Consider the following 20,226-nt stretch of genomic DNA (forward strand, 5'->3'; position numbering starts at 1 on the left):
TGACAGACGTCTTAATCCAGAATAACACTGTTTTATTGACGATCTTATAGTAGCTAGTCATTCAACTCCATATAAAATCAATCTATATGTCCATTAACTTGGAACTATGAGTATTCTGATATGTAAATTCCTCTATGTATCACTTACTGTGAAAGACATGTACGTTCTTTCAAACATTCGCATTTTCTCCGGTAATTGAATCCCTCTTTCAATCGAATGAATATTTTATATAGAATTTTATTTACGTATCAATTATGCGAATATAATTGCGTAAGACTGAAACCACAAAGCTCATAAAACCGGTAGGATAATATGGAATCCCTCTGAGCAAGTTCTAGAGTTACGGCTGGCTGGACGCTTGGCTTCGTTTACTGTTGACACTGCGGTTTCAGAGCTTGGGAGTAATAGCTTCAGTCAGGTGATGTTGCTATTTGAGAGCTAATAATTATTTCATAATTATAACAACGAATATAACAAAGATGGTCTTAAATTTCTTGTGACGACACATAAGTTATGATTACTTTAGGTTGTGAATTTGACCGCGCTAAAGGCGCATTTTCATTGGTCGATAAGTCGGTAGTTAGCCCGATTGCGGGGAGTACCCGCATGCGAGCTAACAACCAATGAAATCCACTGGTTGATAACTCGGTCGATACAAAGCATGCGGTGACTCGCCTCCGTTCAGTCATTTATTAGACGTCATCAATACTACGCGCATTATTTATATTATTAACGCTGTTTATTTACGCAGCGTGGGAGCAAAATGACTGAACGGTTTTCGGATTCACAAATGCTAAAACTCGTAGAGATCTATCGAGACTACGATTGTTTGTGGAACGTAACGAGTGCTTTGTATAAAAATCATGACGCAAGACAAAGTGCGTACAAACAAATTGCGGAAAAGTTAAACATTAGTGGCATCTCAGACAAAGATATACCAAAAAAAATTAAAAATTTAAGGTCATCGTACTATCAAGAATTAAAAAAAATTGAAAAGAGCACTCGATCCGAGAGCGACCGAGATTCTGTTTATAAACCGAAGGTGTCATGGTTTTCAATTGCCGATGGATTTTTAAGAGCCTTTAAAAATAAAGAGAAGACATTTTCAAATGTAAGTATACAAACTTTATTTATGTTACCAAAGACAATCCTAATTAAGTAGGTTATTTAATATATATTTTTAAGAAATATAATATTATATAAAATATCACATTTAATATAAAATTTCTAATACACTTCTCATAAAAAAAACACCTCGCGAGTTTGTTTTTTAAAGATTACTGAAAAAATGTGTGTTTAGGTTAGTAGTGATACCTATGAGGTGTTCAATTAAAAATGTTAATGAATTGATGATCCAATTGAAATAATTTTTTTTTATATAGGTACTTCATGTTTTATTATCATAAGTTAAATAAAAATGTTTCGCTTTTTTCATGAGAAGTGTATTATTAAAGAAACAAGTGCCGCGGGGCATAGTGGGTTCTGCCGCGGCGCTGTCCCTAGTGCAGTCTACCCTCAAATTGTTCCGGAATGTTAGTGAATAAATCTTGTTTGCCACGGCACTGCACCTTCACTACTGAAATAATCAGCGAATCTATCCCGAATTGTTGTCCCATTTTCAGTTAAGGTATTATCTTCTCCCATGTTCTCGAAGTTTCGAAGAGGTACTTGTCTCCAGGAGCCATTAATTGTTATACCAGTAGAGATATCTTCATAATCCGCAAGTCCAGGTTCAAGATAATTAGAATCATTTTTTCTTAGCCAATTATGAAGCGCGCAAGATGTCCTTGTTATTTTTATGGTATTCTTGACGTTGTTGGCTATTGGTTTTTCAAAAATTCGAAATCGGCTTGCCAATATACCGAACGCATTTTCTACAATTCGCCGAGCCCTTGAAAGACGGTAATTAAAAAATTTTTGCCGTGTCGTTAGATTATTTCCCGGGTATGGTTTCATTATATTATTTTGAAGCGGGAATGCAGCATCCGCAACAATAACACTTTCTGCTGGAATATTCAGACTACCGTCATCAATTGCTCGTTTTAAAGAACAATTACTAAAAACTCCGCCGTCAGAATATCTGCCCTTTGCTCCAATATCAATATAAGTGAATGAATAATCATCATCGACACAAGCTAGTAAAACAATGCTAAAAGTTTTTTTATAATTATAGAACTCAGATCCACTACAGGCTGGAGCTCGCAAGTTTATATGTTTACCATCAATTGCCCCAATACATCCAGGAAAATTCCTTTTAACTGAAATCCAGTTTTTATATCCAACCATTTTTATGTGTTTGGGACCTGAAAAAAGAACATATAATCATGAATATTTTTTATTTACAGATCGATGAAAATTCGGAAATAGCTACTGATACTGTTGACTTCGAAAATAATAATACGGTATTAGAAGAGAATGATAGAGAAGAAAACTCAAATGCTGCGGATGAAATTATTGAAAATCGAGTTCAAGAACTAACCGAAACGTCTTCATCTACATTCACTATGCCATCAAAACTAGCAACGAAGAAAAGGGGCAAATCAAATAAAAGACAGGACGAGGTACATGAAGCCATTGACAAAATAAATAAAATTGCCGAGAATGTTACTAAAAATACAACATCGTTACTACAAAATAAAGAAGATGAATTCGACATTTTTGGGAGATATATAGCCTCGACTTTACGTACATTGCCACGCGAGTTTTCAATTATTGCAAAAACAGATATTCAAAAGGCTTTATCGGAAATTCAATTAAAAGCATTGAGATAGCAAACCAAATCTTCGTTGTTGTCCTATGGTACCTCGACGTCCAATATCTATGATCCAGAAAATCCAGGATATTTAAGTTCCGCATCTGTGTCTAATTTATCTAACTATGAAGACGATTTCAACAACATCAGTTTCACAAACATATGAAGCAATTTTATATATTATTTATAATCATGCAACATCTATTTGCCTGGTAAGGCATTTTTATTTCATTTAATTATTTGATATTGATTAAATGATTACTACACTCGCGGACACCAAAATCGAACCACTTTGTAATCCACCAGACATTGAAATTTGAAACTAATAACAATAAAGAAATATTTTGTTAGTCAATATTTAGAGATGGTTGTACACAATATCCGTACATCGGAGAAAAACGATACATTTTTGGTTATCAAATGAAAAAATGAAAAAAATTTAAATAAAACTATTTGAAAGAAAGAAAGATTTTTCGAAAGAAGAGAAGAAAATTTCTTTCTTTCTTTCTTTCAAATAAAACTATTTCTAAGAACGTACATTTGAAAACAATATTTTGTAACCTAATTTGTTGTTTCTGCCCATAACACTCCGAAAACGGCATTTCAATATAGTTCAATAAATTGGTGTCCATAAAAAAGGGTGGTACGCTTTAGGTGACCGGAAGTGTATTCTGCTCAATTAAAACTTCTTAACGTACGTACGTAACGTAATTAAAACTTCGAAACGTACAAATTTGTAAGAATATTGCAAAATTTAAATAAACATTTACTTTATAATCTTAATATTATTTACTATTTTTATATTTATATGTACTTACTTTTATATAATCTGCCAGTGCATCATAGAGAGCGTCACACACTTCTGGTATAAAACTGCTCATAATAGAAGGGGACACACGAAATAAGTAATATAAACTTTTGTAAGAATCTCCAGTAGCTAAATAACGTAAGGTGACCTCAAGTTTTAATCTTGCAGGAAGAGCCTCACGAAATAATGTGTCTTTTTTTTCAATTCTTTTTTCTACCTTTCTCAATAAATCGTCAAATAAGTTTTTAGGTATTCTGAAAAAATTATCATGATCTTCTACATCACATTCCAATGCCGGATTCAAGTTCGCACACAACGTATTAGAAGCACCGTGCATCTTTCTACTTTTAAGTAAATTTCGCATCCAAAATCTCTTTTTCTTTTTCTTCAAAGAAGTTATTAATTTCTTTTTTAATACACCGCAAACAGTCAAAATTGCTCCACAAAGCAATAATTGTTGATCCATGGCGAGTACGTCTGCTTATCTCAAAACCGACTGCCAAACTGTAGGTACCTAATTCTCTCGCACTTCAAATGCGGGCTCTAACGACCAGTGAAAATGGCTCCCCGCATGCGGGCCTTATCGCATGCGTTATAGAAATCACCCGCACCCCGTATGCGGGCTCTGACGACCAGTGAAAACGATAAACTCTTTGCGGGCCCTATGGCATGCGTTACAGAAATCTCCCGCACCCCGAATGCGAGCCTTATCGACCAATGAAAATGCGTCCTAACACTCGAAGACCACACACATTCATGTCACTCGTAAATTCAACGATTGAATACAAAGATGTATTGGTTTCTAATATAGTTTGAATAAATACTTTAAGTAAATCAATTATGAGTTATTACGTTTTTTTATTTGAACATCAAAAGACGTATTAAAGTAATGTGATTTAAAAAAATACTCTTTAAGACTGAATTTTATGACTTCTAAATAAAGTATTAAAGTTTAACATAAAATCAGGCTTAATATAAAAATTTCATAGAAATTATAAAATGTTTTGTTTTTTTATTCAACAGCATTGAAGTTATGTTATTTTGTGTAACATTTAGTACCCAAGTACCTAAGTCATGTTTGAATTACATTATTCATAATAATAAATCCAACTTGGCATAAAGTAGTGCTATTTTTTGTAAATGATAACATTATTATTGTAGAGTAAATCATAAATCCTTTGAATATATTTCATTTGTTCGTAGCTGTAATTTAAGTTTTATTATCATTGACGTCACACGGCCCCCGCGGCCATATTGTTTCGTTTTACAATGATTACTGTAGTTTACAAAGCCATAAAATTGTACAACCACAAAACACTCCGTACTACACTATGGAACACAAAATTGACTATTCAACAAAATTGATTTGACATTGAATTTATTTCATCTTTAAACCATCAGAAGGTATTTATATAAATTTCTATAAATTATAGATTGAATTAATTAACTTAATCTAGTTTAGTAATAGTTTTTTATTTTATAATTTTTACTTTAATTTCCTTTTAAGTGGGATGAATGAAAGCAACCCTCGCGTCAAGACGAGGGCTGAACAAACGTTGCAAGATGGCCGACAAGGTTCAACGCTCCCCGTGACTCAATGTTGAGGATTTGTTCTGACGATTTTTCAAAGGTTACAACTGTTAGATCCCATAATTTACATCTTAACGTCATTTATTTGGAAGTAGTTTTTACGTATTAAGATCCATTAATATGACACATGGATTAAAATATCCATAGTATGATATGTTAAAGTATAATACGAAATTAAAAGTTACTATGTTATACACCTACTTACCTGTTATAAAAATGAATATTATTTAAAAATTATACAAATATGAAATTCTTAAACATTCTTTGTATTTATATAAACATCTTAACTTTCTCATCTCACGGACAATAGACTATACTCTATAGTATTACGTCCAGGTAATGACGCGTCCGTCCCCCCTCCCCTACCATCGTAATTCTAGTACGCTTGCCAGTTTGACGGACACTTCTTAGTTCTGTTTTTCAAGTTTCAAAACTCGTAAGCTTGTCGAATTGATCGCCTGCCGTGACGAACCCAAAGCTATAACCGAATGTAGCCGAATTATGTTGATTATCTTTAATATATTTTTTTATTTATCAAAAATCATATCGAGTTCTATTTTCATATCCTTGTCTCGTAGAAGTATGACGGTTCACAAAAAAAAATATGGCCGCGTGATGGCATCCTAAACATTTTGTACTTCAATTCTGAGAAGACATTCGCCGGATGCCGGTAGAATTTGTGAAGTCTGTTTAAATATATTACGTTATTACTCTTAGAAACAACCTTCGGAATTATTAATATTATTATATATCAAGTATATCAAAATTAAACATCCTTATAAAAAGGTTTAATATTGGCATGATAAGTTTTCAAAAGGAACCGAGGCTTAATTATCAATAGTTTATTATAACAAGTACGGCGAGTCATCTCAAATTTATCTCTAAACGTCGTAATTATTTGAATAAGAGCTGTCAATTCAAGTTATTCTCAACTTTGTTTTCACATAAATATCTATTATAATATTAAATCGATAAAAATACATTAATCAACAACTTAACTGTTTTTACATACAGACGCTAAGTTAAAAAAAAAAAAATAACTCGCTTCGTTTGAAACCGTGGGTCTAGCTTATTTGATCTGAGTATATACACTGTAACGTTAAACATTACAAGAAAAAAAATCGTTAGTATTGTCGTTGTTAAACGCTCATGATTATCATATAATTACTTATTGTATAAAAAATACTATTCAGACGTTACATTATCTACATAGAATCTTTCTCACGGAAACATTATCTTTTTCCTGGATAAAACTTACAATCTATCCTTATTCTATCAAACCACATCAGTGAGTCGGGACATATCAAAATGCACCTCACCTTAGTATTGTTAACATTAATAATTAAAGTAAAACCGTACCTAATAAAGAATTTGTTTACGTTTTAAATATAGCATTTGTTGGTACTCCCTATTGGAAATCATAATTTCAACCAATTCCTATACTTTTTTTATTCATCCAACAGTATTCAAGATTCTGTAGATATTTATAAAATACGTTTTACAACAATAAAAAATGTATGAATAAATTAATCAATACATTCTTATTATAAATTCAAATGCAACTATTACAATTAAAATAATTATCATTAATATTAATTATAGATGCCACGAGGCTTTATTTTACTACAAGTATCCGAACTACTGTACGTTTTTTCATCGATACAACAGAAAATTCTTTATTCTAGAAAGTCTTAGCTGTATAGGATAGTTTAAATAATCGTTACCTATGAGGTAGGTATATATTGAAAACGCACCCTCCTCATTGCATGTCTTCTATTAATTATTATAACTACCAATACGGGCGCTGCCCTGTCATTCAATTCGATAAATGAATGACATATCAGTTATCGTCTGGAAACCTATCAGAGCTGAATTAAAATTAAATTAAAATTAAATCGATTAAGTTTAATCGAAGAGCAAACGTATTTAATTAAAAACTCGAAATCGGTTTTATATAAATTATGAATATTGTTCAATTATTCTAGTCTTCTATGACATTGCATTAATATCTGTTCGCATGTATATAAGTATACAAATAAATTTTAAATACACGACTTTTTTTTAAACGAAAACCATGAGAGTCGAGGAATCTGATGGTATCCACATTTTTAATTAGTTCTGGACGTTTCTGATTAGTTTTCGGCTCTTATTTAGGAGGTTGGGCGTGATCCGACGTGACTTGACGGATTCTATGGAGTTCCTTTGTTTGAGAACGACTCCGCTTAGGGAAGTACATAGCATCGATAATTCCGAAATTACGTAAAATCCAAATTAATGTTTGGCATTTTATATATTATGTACTATTATCTAAAGCACTATAAAATTCTACAAATCTTTATCAAAAATAACAATGACTGTGATTATCCATATATCTTAATATTATTTGATAATTTTCGAAAACAATATAATAAATTTATATTTAATATAAAATTTAATCATATAAAACCTCTTTGGTATTTGACTCTCATTGCTATTTATAAACTGAAATATTTATTTATAACATCAAACTTTCCATTCAATGTCCGATCGGTGAATGACAAAAAAAAAAACACTCGATAAACTACTCTAAAAAGCGCTCGGAACTACAAGACAGCGTAAAGCCCTACGCCGGTTACTACAGAACCGGTTCTTCGAGCCCTTGAGTCGCGTGGAATAGTGAAACATTCTATTATATAACAAACCATTTAACACCCTATTCATATAAACAGAAGATTTCGTATTGCACGTTTCACAACTACAACTAAACAAGTTGTAAAGCCTGTACCACGTTCCACGTGCAGATAGCATCGTCCGTCTTCGTCTATTTTGGCCTATAGATCGACCATTCAAAGTTGAGCCGCTCCGATACCAGAATTGCATAAATGCGTACGAGTTTGTAGTGAATCTTTTTATCTCGGGGTCAAGTTATCTTGGATTTTTGATTCCTCTTTGTGCTTTACAAACGGTTAACCATACAAATGTTACTTTTAAATTTTATAAACGTTTTTACTCCTACATTTATGGCTACGCTTTGTATCAAGGACGGATGATTTTTTTTAATTTTTACAAAAAAATACAATAGCATTATATTAAGACTAGTTTGTGCCCACGACTTCTCGGTCGGTTGTTCTCCAACGGGAACTGTATACTTAAATTGTTTCAGATGTAATTGTGAAAGTGAAATATAACTCGGTTAGAGATCTTTATATCAGCGGATGTTTAGCGATTTGTATAAAATGATGTGAATTTATCAAACAAACAAAAGGTTTTTCTATAATTAGAATATTTTTAACACTAATGGGACTTTTCAATATGTAATTCATCACATTGATTGACAGTTATGGAATACATTCATAAGCACTTAATTCTTTTATATCCAAAAGCCGTCATATAATTATGTACAAAAAAAATACATTTATTTAAACGCACTCTTTTATTTATGAAAATACGATATCCTAATTATTCTTATAATAATAAAAAAACTGACTAATAAATCTGTGTTTATAAATTATAACCAATCATATCAAACAAAGTGCAATGAACCAAAATTGTTTAAATTAATAACATAGCGCGTGCGCCCGCATGGATTTTCTGCGGGTTTATTCACTTTACTATCAACCCCTATTGGGGCCCTCATATTTTTCACTTTCACACGCACTCCTTTAAATTAACGATATTCGTTTGAACACTTCAAGATAATTAGAACAGTAGGTTATCTTATACACACATTTAAAAATGCTATTTTATAAAAAAAAATACACAATTTCTTTTTAAGGCGAAGATATTTAAATGATGATTCCATATATTTAAAAATGTTTTAACCTCCTTTCTTTATATGTTATGACACTTTATATACCTAAATAATGTTGTCGTAAAAATGAAGCTGTCAATTATTTTGACATCTATTAATTTGTAGATTCTTAAACCTACTTATTTTATACACGAAGACTGTATGCCGGAATCAATTTTTTATAAAATGTAACACGACTACTTCAATTATAATTTAATGACATAAATTACTTTGTTCTATTAACCTAACAATGTATTTTTTCAATATTATTCTTGCTATTGTACCTCGGAAAGTTTATAATTTCATAGACAATTTTATAATAATATAAACATTTAAGAAAAATTATGAAGAAAAGATATATATTCGTTACTAATATCAATAAGATGTAGCGGTTTGAATTTTTTGAATGTAGAGTTATTTAACTAGTACTTTGCGTAAAAAGCTACGGACAGAAACTACTTCTATACAAGGTTGGTGAGTTGAAGAGATTATGACTGGGTTTACCACTGAGCGTTGAACTTGTTAACATCTGTATGCTAACTTGGCTGTATAACAACTAACAATAATGTATTTATAGAAATGTTTTTTTTTAAAGAAATCAATGCGTTATCTGTGTATTTTGTATTATTAATCTCATATGATGATAACAGAAAAAAATTGACACTTTATTATCAAAAAACTCAAATTAATTAAAAATATACAACCCTATATCGTTTTACTTAATCGAATGAATTTTTTAATTATAAAAACTAAGAAAAATATAGTTTGGTTAATTCCTATTAGACAAAATCGATAATCAAATACGATTGGGTCGTCCCATATAAGTAGAATATGCCCCATCTGCGAACTTTTAAAAACTCAAAATCTTCAATAGATTTTTTAAAATATAGAATGATCTTAATAGTTTAAGTTTTATTTTAATATAACCAGTATCGTAAATATGGCAATAAAAGTATACACAAAGGTTTAAAAACAAAAAAAATTGTACAGTTAGTGTTTTGAGATGAAAACTTGAACTAAAAATAACGGAAAAACCCAAAAAAGGTTATACTAACTTATAGACGGTCTCGTAAAAATTCTACTTCTCAGAGGTTAACTCTTAATCTCAATTATTCGCACTCATTGTTTGATATGACACCTAAGGCACATATTTTAAAAAAAAATTCACAGGTCATTAGTAATTTAGGAGGTGTTAATTATATATTTTTTTAACACTGTAATATATATTGATTATTTTTAAATTCACATAACTCAAATTTGCGAAACATTTGATTATATGGCAATTAAAATTATTATAGTTATTAAAATTTATAAATGGTGGCATTGGCAACACTAAGTAATTGTCAACTATATTGAAATATAAGAACTGAGACAATTGTGTAGTACGTGAGTAGTTGAGGTTAGTGAACTCATTTTCCACTGGTACTGGATCAAAACGGACCGATTTGTTCTACTGACAGCACAAGAAAGAAAGGCTGTTCTCATTTGCACCGTCAAGACCTTCTCAGTCAACCATCACGTAATAGTAAAAATAAATAAATCTATTTTTATATCTAGAGATTAACATTTTTATAAACTGTATTTAAAAACATAGTTACTTAATGAACCGTATTAAAGAGTTTTTATATCGTCATAATCACTTCAATAGAACCAGAAAGTTGTAAGTTTGAAATGTCAAATGGAAATGCGCACCAATAATTACACATTGTATTGAATCCCGGTTATTTAGTAATCTTAGCCTGCAGACATAAAGTAACTGCGAGAATTGCACTGTATCATCAACTGGTAGAACGTTCGCCACAAACCAGTGCCGTTTATATCTACCCATTTGATTTAATGAAAGTATCGACACTGACGTACAAAGTTCGCTTTGTTACCGTTTATTAACTTGTTAATAAAAATTGAGAAACAAGAAAAAAATTTTTTTTTTTTTGGAAAACTAAATCATTGTTTCGAGTTCGGTCTCGAACGCGGGAAATATCGAATTATGGACGGAGACGGAAACGCGCGGCCGACCAGAACATGACGAATTATGAGCGAGCACACCAACGTCCCGTAATTATTGTGGACAAGGCACTTTTTGCCGCTGACAAATAGGAGCGTGGAATGACTCCGAAGCTTTGTGCCGCTCCTAATGACACTCGTGAAGAACCGAGCTCTAATATTAACTATTTCTTTTGTGCTGCTCGGTTTTGCTTTTCGTGCCTTCAGGGCCATCGACCTCCTTTATTTGTTACATTACTTGAGCGTTAATACGAATCGAATGGATGCTGTTATGGGCTCAAATTTCCTTGGCCCGTCCAACAGCTTTCTGCCTCACGCGAGCTTTTTGATGGACATTAAATTATTTATAGACAATTTTCAAATTATTTAACGATTTGTGAATTATATAAAATGCCAATAAAATTATAATCCTTGTGCCACTCATGTATTTACCGGCTCGATTCCGCCGACACAAAAAAATTTGGATTACTAGAATTCCTAGCAAATATAAATTGTGCGGATAACAAAAATTCTAATCACAACTGTAAGAGATTTTTAAAATTCCAACTGATGACTCTCAAAATCAGCGAGGAGTTTAAAATGACATAGATTCCTAGTTAGTAAATTGTTAGAAAAATACAAATCATACAAAACACAAAAAGATAATAACTCAATACGCATATGTATATACAATTCTTAAATAATAATGGTGAATAGTTAGTTAGCTTAATCCAGAGGGTGTCCTACTAAGTATTTTTCCGATATTTAGCCTTGGGCATACGGGTACGCGACCCCGGATCCTCGAGCCTCCACTTTCATACCTCTATCCTCATTCCATGAAGGTGGTGTCCTGTACCCCCCCCTCATTCCCCTTCCTAACCTCTTTCCCCCATTCTCTATCTTTTCCTTTCCTGGTTTTACCCGTAAAACGGGGTTTTGGAGGTCAGACGGCAGTCGCTCCGTTAAAACCACTCCCGCCACTCTTATGGTTGCAAAAGTTTATGGACTGGGTACGGCTAGGGCGTCGCCGATAAACGACGCGCAGGCACATCGCCCTACACCTGCGATAAGTGGGCAAGGGCTACCGTGTCAAGTACGGGCACGGCTAAAGACGTTAGTACCCCAAAGGAAACTCCGCTTTGCAACGTGGAATATTGGCTCTCTAACTGGACGATGCAGAGAACTCGCAGATGTACTCATGAGACGTCGGGTCCAGTGTGCGTTCCTCCAGGAAACTCGCTGGAAGGGCAATAAGTCTCGGAACATCGGACAGGGTTACCGGCTGATATACACTGGGTCGCCTTCAGGTAAAGCTGGTGTAGCGGTAGTGCTATCTGAGGAGCTTCGGAATGGTCTTCTTGAAGTTGATCGTCGCTGCGACCGCCTGATGCGGGTGCGGGTACTGGTCGAGGGAGTGATTACTAACTTGATCAGTGCTTATACTCCTCAGGCTGGATGTAGCGGGTCCGAAAAAGAGTCATTCTGGGAGCAATTTGAAGAGGTTCTACGTGCTATACCAGCTGCTGAAGTAATCATAGTTGGGGGGGACTTAAATGGCCACGTAGGTAGGGCTGCGGAAACGTTTGACCGTGTACACGGTGGTTTTGGTTATGGTCGCCGCAATGCAGAGGGAGAAAATATTCTCAGAACCTGTATTGCGTCTGACTTAGCCGTCGTGAACACGTTCTTCCAAAAGACTCCACAGCACCTTATCACGTATAAGAGCGGGTCCCACTCAACCCAAATAGATTATCTGCTGATCAGACGGTGTCATATCAGCAAGGTGACTAACTGTAAAGTCATTCCTGGTGAAAGCCTGACGGCCCAACATCGACTTCTTGTCATGGACTATGTCGTTACCCCGAAAAAGAAAGTGGCCGAGAAACGTAAGCCTCGCATCAGGTGGTGGTTGCTGAATGGAACGATGCAGACCAGCTTTCGGGCAGAGGTTGAGAGTCAAAATCTGTCGACTAATACCGAAACTGCTCAGGAAGTTTGGGATCGAGCCCAGTCAGCAATTATCACAGCAGGTAAACGAGTTCTAGGCCTTTCTAAGGGAGGACGGGTCATTGACAAGGAGACATGGTGGTGGAATGACGAAGTGCAGGAGGTGATTCGTGAAAAGAAGACTGCCTTTAAGAAGTGGCAGCAATCAAACTCTCCTGAAGACAGACTAGAGTACATAGCAGCGAAACGTGCCAGTAAAAGGGCTGTTGCCAGAGCCCGCAGTGATAGGTTATCACCATTATATGATACACTTGAAACTGCGGAGGGGCAGAAGCTCATTTACAAATTGGCACGAGCTCGGGATAAGGCGACGCAGGATATCGCAAAATGTCTTAGCGTCAAAGATTCCCAAGGCACGTTGCTGTGTAATCATGCCTCTGTGAAGGAGAGATGGAGATGCTACTTCAAGGAGTTGCTAAATACTCAGCATCCGTGCAGTCTTCCAACCGAAATACCTCCTAATCTTGGACTTATTGCCCCGATAACACCTGACGAAACTCGGAATTGTCTTCGACGCATGAAGAATCGGAAAGCGGTGGGACCTGACGATATTCCGATCGAAGCGTGGAAATCATTGGGCTCTCTTGGGGTGCTCATACTGACGGACCTTTTTAACCGCGTCTTGAACACTGGGACTATGCCACATCAGTGGCGTTATAGTTACATTACCCCTATATACAAAGGCAGGGGCAGTGTTCAAGATTGTGGTAGTTATAGGGGCGTTAAGATCATGAGTCATACCATGAAGCTCTTTGAGCGTATGATCGACCTCAGGCTCCGCCGAGAGTGTACTGTCTCGGAATGTCAATATGGATTTCAGCCAGGATCGGGCACCTTGGACGCCATCTTTGCCATCAGAACTCTGATGGAGGCATACAGGGAAAAAAGGAGAGCTCTGCATGTCGCATTCCTAGATCTGCAGAAGGCCTTTGACTGCGTTCCTCGTCAATGTATCTGGTGGGCATTGCGATTCAAAGGCATCCCTGAGGCCTATATTGACATCATTAGAGACATGTACCGCGATTCCGTTTCAATGGTTAGGACTGCTGTTGGCGATACAAAACCCTTTCCGATCTCAGTAGGGGTTCACCAAGGCTCGGCTCTTAGCCCCTTCTTGTTCAATGTAGTGCTGGACACTGTCTCGGCTAACATCCAGGAACAGCCTCCATGGCTGATGATGTATGCCGATGACATAGCGCTCATTGATGAGAGCAGGTTGACGCTAGAGCGAAGAGTGAACCTCTGGAAGGGTACGCTTGAGAACGGTGGTCTTAAACTAAATGTGACGAAGACCGAGTACATGGCTTGCGGAAGCCCGGACTCTTGCACTATCCATATAGGTCCTGAACCAGCCGTTAAGTCGGAAAAGTTCAGGTACCTTGGATCTATTCTGCATGAGTCCGGAGGCATCGATCACGATGTCCAAGCCCGGATCAGCGCTGCTTGGGCGAAATGGCGTGAGGTCACAGGTGTGGTCTGCGATCGCAGAATACCTACCAAGCTCAAGGGAATAATATACAAGAGCATAATCCGACCGGTTCTCTTATATGGAAGCGAATGTTGGCCAACAATGTCCAGGCACACTCAGGAGCTTCACGTCACGGAGATGAAGATGCTGAGGTGGATGTGTGGCGTAACGCGAGCTGACCGTATACGTAACACATTTATCCGAGGTAGTCTTGGAGTCCGTGACGTAGCGGATAAGCTTCAAGAGAGTCGCCTGAGATGGTATGGTCACGTTGCACGCCGGCCTGAGAATTACGTCGGAAAAATTTGCCTTGATATGTCGGTCCCTGGAGCAAGACCCCCAGGACGCCCAAGAAAGCGATGGCTGGACACCGTGAAACAGGATATGAGAGCCAATGGACTTACCACCGCGGATGCTAAAGATCGTGCAAAGTGGAGGAGTTTAAGCAGGAAGGCAGACCCTGGCTAATGCTGGGATAATTGCCAGGATGAAGAAGAAGAGTTAGTTAGTTAGCTGAGATATTTTTTTATGTATCATAAATTGATATGGCTACAAAAATTTTATTTCAATTCATAACTCTAACTATATCATATCGTGTATATCCTTTTATTATTATATAATGTTATTTGGAATCATCGTCGACGGATATAGGGATTTAAACAACTTAACCTTAATATTCTTTACATAAAAAAAAATATTAAACTTTTTTATTTGAACGGATGAAGACTGAACGCAACAATGCTCCATCCCATTTAAGGTAAATAAAAAGTTATAAAATCTAAGACTTTCACGAGTATTCATTCAAATAAAACTAATATTTTCAGATTTACTATGCTTTTTTTATTATATTAACTACATACCTACTCCCAACGCGACGTTTCGGCTACTTTGCAGCACCCGTGATCACGGGGAGACTTCTCGACTTGTCTGCCCGTGATCACGGGGCGACTTCTCGACTTGTCTGCCCGTGATCACGGGGAGACTTCTCGACTTGTCTGCCCGTGATCACGTATAAAATAATCCGAAAGTACTAGTTTTATTAAAACGAAAAATTATTTAAGCTGTACGCTTAGCACATGTTCACATCATGACACCACATACGGAGCGTGTCCAGTTTTTCATTCATAAATCGTCGCGTTAATAAAATACGTTTAGTAATGAGAGACGATTCAAAATTTTACTAAGCGTAAGTCGTTTCTAATGAATCGTGCTTGTCTGTTGAAATTTTGATAAACTATGTGTTCCTGTTGTTTTTGTAATAGCAAATATAACAATTATTTTACGGGGTTCTCATCAACAAATCTAGTTTTCTGCCGCTCTCTTATATAGATAGACAGAACTCGCAATTGCCCCGTTTTCGTTTTTATTTCAAAATAAAACGTGTTTATAAACAACCACTTCTTTCCAACACTATATTAAAAAAACTAAAATGCTAAAGTAAATATTATTAAATTCTAAAGAATCTACAGATTAGTATAAGATATAGGTACTTATCTCTAGGCCACCTTTGTTGAACTGGTTTGCATGTAACTAGGCACATAGTCTAATTTGACACAGTTTTGCTAGACATAAATAATATTAAATGATGATGATCATCTATATATATATAGAGACAAAATTGAATAATTAGAGATAGTTTTGAAATATTTTAGTTCTAAATATTTATAAAAACACATTAAAAGGAACTTGACATTGCATATCTAATTTTTTGCTCATTAAACAACTACCAAACATGGCAACATCCAATCCGCCTTCTTTTTTGGCTGTATCATCTCGATTTGTGTCATTTAAGAGACTGTTTTACAATTTAAATATATATATATATGTACATTTCCACTACTCATTTGTCAGTTAGGATGACTCACTCTATGAATAGAATAAATAAGAACACTTTGTTTGTCGATTCCGAAGCAGGACGAACCGAGCTAAAATAAATACCCTAGACATAATATTATACCTATATTTCTAATTATTGTCAACATAACAAAACTTAACTACTTTTTCAAACTAACTTCACCTGTATTTCTGTGCTCTTCCTTTAAAGACATTCAATTAAAAAACACTCAGTTGACTCTCCCGGTGACGCTGCCAAAACCTCAGAGCTAACAGCAATATACAATACAAAAAGATAAACTTAGTTGTCTATGAATTGTTCTATCACGATGGCGTTTGCGTGATGCAAAAAATCACAATAATTCTTTAATATAAAATCATGCGATTATATAATAAAATTTTGAAAAATAAAAAAACCTTTATGATTTTTATCTTTCCTAAATTTAAATCGCACCTATTAAATATCAATTTATATATGATTCTATTGCGCATGCTCAAAACCCGAAATTGTCAATGGACTATTAATACCAATCTTTCTCTTCATTTAAGCGATTTCGAGCACACTTTTCGCAATCAATAGACTTTCGTTTTTGATTTAGTACTGCATAAACCCTATTATGATCAAATAAAGATAAAAATGTTACTGACGTATCTTTCGTCACATATTTAGGAAAAAACTATAAATGTCCTTGTAACCTGATTAGATTTCGTTAATTCTAATACAAATAATTAATTTTCGTGAACTATTGGATTTAAGATCGTTTAATTAAAAGTGTTATACATTTAAACACCGTTGTGTGGCCCGAAACACACCATATGATTAACTATACTTAGCTTCGACGTCAAAATGATTACGTCAAACGAAGCTAAGAGCTGGGACACCTGAGACCATTTAATGCTTTAATATTTCAGAGAAATTCGCGCAACATGAGATGCTGCGTCGGTGGTCATGGCCGTCTACAGCTGATCATTAAGTGACCTTCTGAATGTAGCTGTATGTGACTACTTGACTAGATATTGTATAACGTGAAGCCAATAGGACCTATCAAATTCTTAACTGAATAACTTGGAAAATAATTATTATACCTACATATTGTTCTTGTATTACAATTATTGGTATACGTAATATCAGTCAACGTTACTCCAAGATCGATGAGAAGCATAGAAGCATCTGAAATGATAAGCAATATTCAATCTTAACTTTCACTGTTTAGTGTAAAAAATCGCTCGGAGTATATCATGATAGCAAATCAAGTTTGTTGCCATGCAAAATCTAAGCCATCATATTATATATATATATAAGTATGTATTATATAATAGATATTACAAATCAGTTAAAGGTCGATTCTTTGTAATTTATAACTATTCATATTTCTTCGTATCAACTTGACTACAGATGTTTTAAGTAGAAATACAGAAAATCGTTTATCATATTTTTTTTATATATATAATTTTTTGTAATGGATGGACTTATTAATTAATGTGTGTACAAAAACTATTTGTCATTGTATTGAAGTGCATTACAATGACAACTTTAATTGAACACATTTAAGCGGCAAAATATTATGTAGAATTATATAATTTTTTGCCACAGATTATGTAGAATTCCGTATCAAGGACTTCCTCGATTACTTTAATGTATGTTTTTATAGTTTTTTGTATGTATTTATAGTTAATGTATTTCAATAACATTTTACGTTAATTCTTACCTGCCAGTAGAAAATAATAAAAATGTATTCGTAATAGATTTTAATTGTCAATAAGTTTATAGTGCGTTAATTTATGCTTTATTGCAATGTTAAGAATGTTTTCTAAGTATGTAGTATTTGATATTACCCATTAAGGTCGTGGTAAACAAGAAATTCTCTAAATGTCGATGTTTAAGATCTGCATGAGACCTTTAAACATTAAATATTTATTTAGTAAACATTAATTTGTACGAAGCCTATTGTTGTGAAATTAGGATTTTGTTTTCATTTTCTCGCTTTAAACATCCATAAATATGGAAAAGTTATCGATTCGTAGTACTATAGGAAGATTTTGTAATTCAGCTTAGTGTAAGGTTTAATAAGAAGGCAAAATTGTAATTTAAAAGAAATTGTTCTATTTTTAAAATTTTTGCATCGCTTACGGTTGACAGCACGGACGCCCAAGTTTCCTCAGGTTGCCTCTTAAACGAAAATACTAAAAAGGCTGACATACTTTTTTTTTTTATAAGAATCATAAAAAACTGAATATTCTCTCAAAGAACATTAAAATTTTGTTAGTTAATTAATCAAAACCTGGCATAGCTGGCGCCATTAAAATTGCGTAAAGGTCAGTATTTTAATATTTTTTATTTTAATCATCGCAACTTAAAAATAGTATGCAATAACATATGGTGAAATATACTCATTATTAAATAATACATATTTATATATTTACAACAGTAACAAATGTAAATAAAATTCTAAGAAAGGGTAGTTAGGGACATAAAAGACATTTAAGTACGGGTTTTTTCTTTCTTAAATTAAAATTATGATTCTATATAGAGTCCAACGCTTTTAGCTCCTCAATTTGATGTGTCATCATACATTAAAAGGAAACAAATAAACAAACCTAAACTTACCTAATTATATCAATTTCTTTAAATAATATATACTCGTTACAAATCTCTATATTTTATATTTTATTCTTCTATAGGGCCTACAAAAAATATCGATGTACCGTATTATTAAATGGTTAAAATACGGTGAATTTCTTAAAACCGTTTAATTATTTAAGCACTATCATCGACCGAAACCGTTATGCGATTGTGAAATAAATACAATGACTTTTACAGTCTGCTTAACAAAATTGTTAATATCTCATTTGTGTTAGGTAATTACGGCTGTATCGTATTGTTAGCCGAAATGCCGTGGTATCAGCGGTGATTATTCCGCAACTGTGTAGAACAATGTGGGTAGGTGCCTTTTGAACAGGCGGCACATATACTGGTTTGCTCAAAATAATACTATTCGATATATCCAATCACTATACAATTATCCAATTTTACCCTGGTTTTGTGGTAAATTTAAGATTTTGTTTACATTTCTAATTGTACTTAAAATGGTTTAATCGAATTATTTCTGATAAAAGCATCCTATATAATTTGGCAAAACTACGTCGCGTATATTTAAAACGTTGTTTTTTTTTTATTGATTGCTATGTTAAGTTCAGTATATTTAACATAAAAATTTTGGATGACTTACAATAGGTTTTTAGTGAATTCTATAAAATATATTTACTATGTTATTTATATATGTTTAATAGAATTAAAATTAAGTTATAACTCAAAACTAGCATTATGTAAACCTTACGTAATATGCATACTATAGTATGATAAGTTTAATTAGTACATGCAAGCAAATTAATGGTTTCAGCAAATGTTTTGCTATGGGAATGTTACATTTACGAGATGACGTAATCGACAATGGCCAAACAGTTATTAAGGGCAAAGCTTACGTTTTAATAATCACCCACGATTTTTACGCCTCATGCCTACTTCATCCATTATTCATCGACTGTGTGAACTCTTCAAGTATGCGTGTATATATAATATTGTAATATTATTGTTTTGTCCGTTGCTTAATTGCATATTTATGTCTATGCTTGCGGATGTCCGCAAATGACATGTAATCATGGGGTTCTAGAATTTATAATAACACTAAAAATACATTCTACACTGTCAACCGTGATACATTTTGTAATAAAAAGTTTTTTTCTTGTCCAAAGATCAGTATTTGATAATTTTATATTCTAACATATTTAATTTTTATAAAAAAATAATAATAATAACATTTCATTTTAAGGTTATTTTCTAATGTCATCTTCAAAAATTGTCAATTCGTGGAAGCGTCATATAAAGATAAATAACTTTATTAGTTAATACTTAATACTGTATTGAAGTCATCAAGTGAGTATGATAGTTTACAGACGCCAGGTAGAAACATAACAGGCGGGGTGAACGACTGTGAGCAATTACTACAACCGCATCA

The 20,226-nt window shown here is 33.9% G+C and overlaps 1 protein-coding gene and 1 pseudogene across 2 annotated transcripts; one reads left to right on the forward strand and one right to left on the reverse strand.

Annotated features, from left to right (window-relative positions):
* Positions 1–625: 625 nt before the first annotated feature.
* Positions 626–4,408, forward strand: LOC133320056 (uncharacterized). Of its 2 annotated transcripts, XM_061526762.1 has the most exons (3): positions 626–1,111; positions 2,346–2,788; positions 4,033–4,408. In XM_061526762.1, exons 1-2 carry the CDS (start codon positions 764–766, stop codon positions 2,769–2,771), a joined length of 774 nt encoding a protein of 257 aa, XP_061382746.1. In that variant the 5' UTR covers positions 626–763; the 3' UTR covers positions 2,772–2,788; positions 4,033–4,408. The 2 variants fall into 2 exon arrangements, with proteins under 2 accessions (XP_061382746.1, XP_061382745.1); XM_061526761.1 differs by having other exon boundaries at positions 2,346–4,408.
* LOC133320055 (uncharacterized) lies at positions 1,423–4,026 on the reverse strand (annotated as a pseudogene).
* Positions 4,409–20,226: the final 15,818 nt, after the last annotated feature.

The sequence above is a fragment of the Danaus plexippus genome (assembly GCF_018135715.1).
Source record: "Danaus plexippus chromosome 3 unlocalized genomic scaffold, MEX_DaPlex mxdp_25, whole genome shotgun sequence".
Classification (NCBI taxonomy): Eukaryota; Metazoa; Arthropoda; class Insecta; order Lepidoptera; family Nymphalidae; genus Danaus; species Danaus plexippus.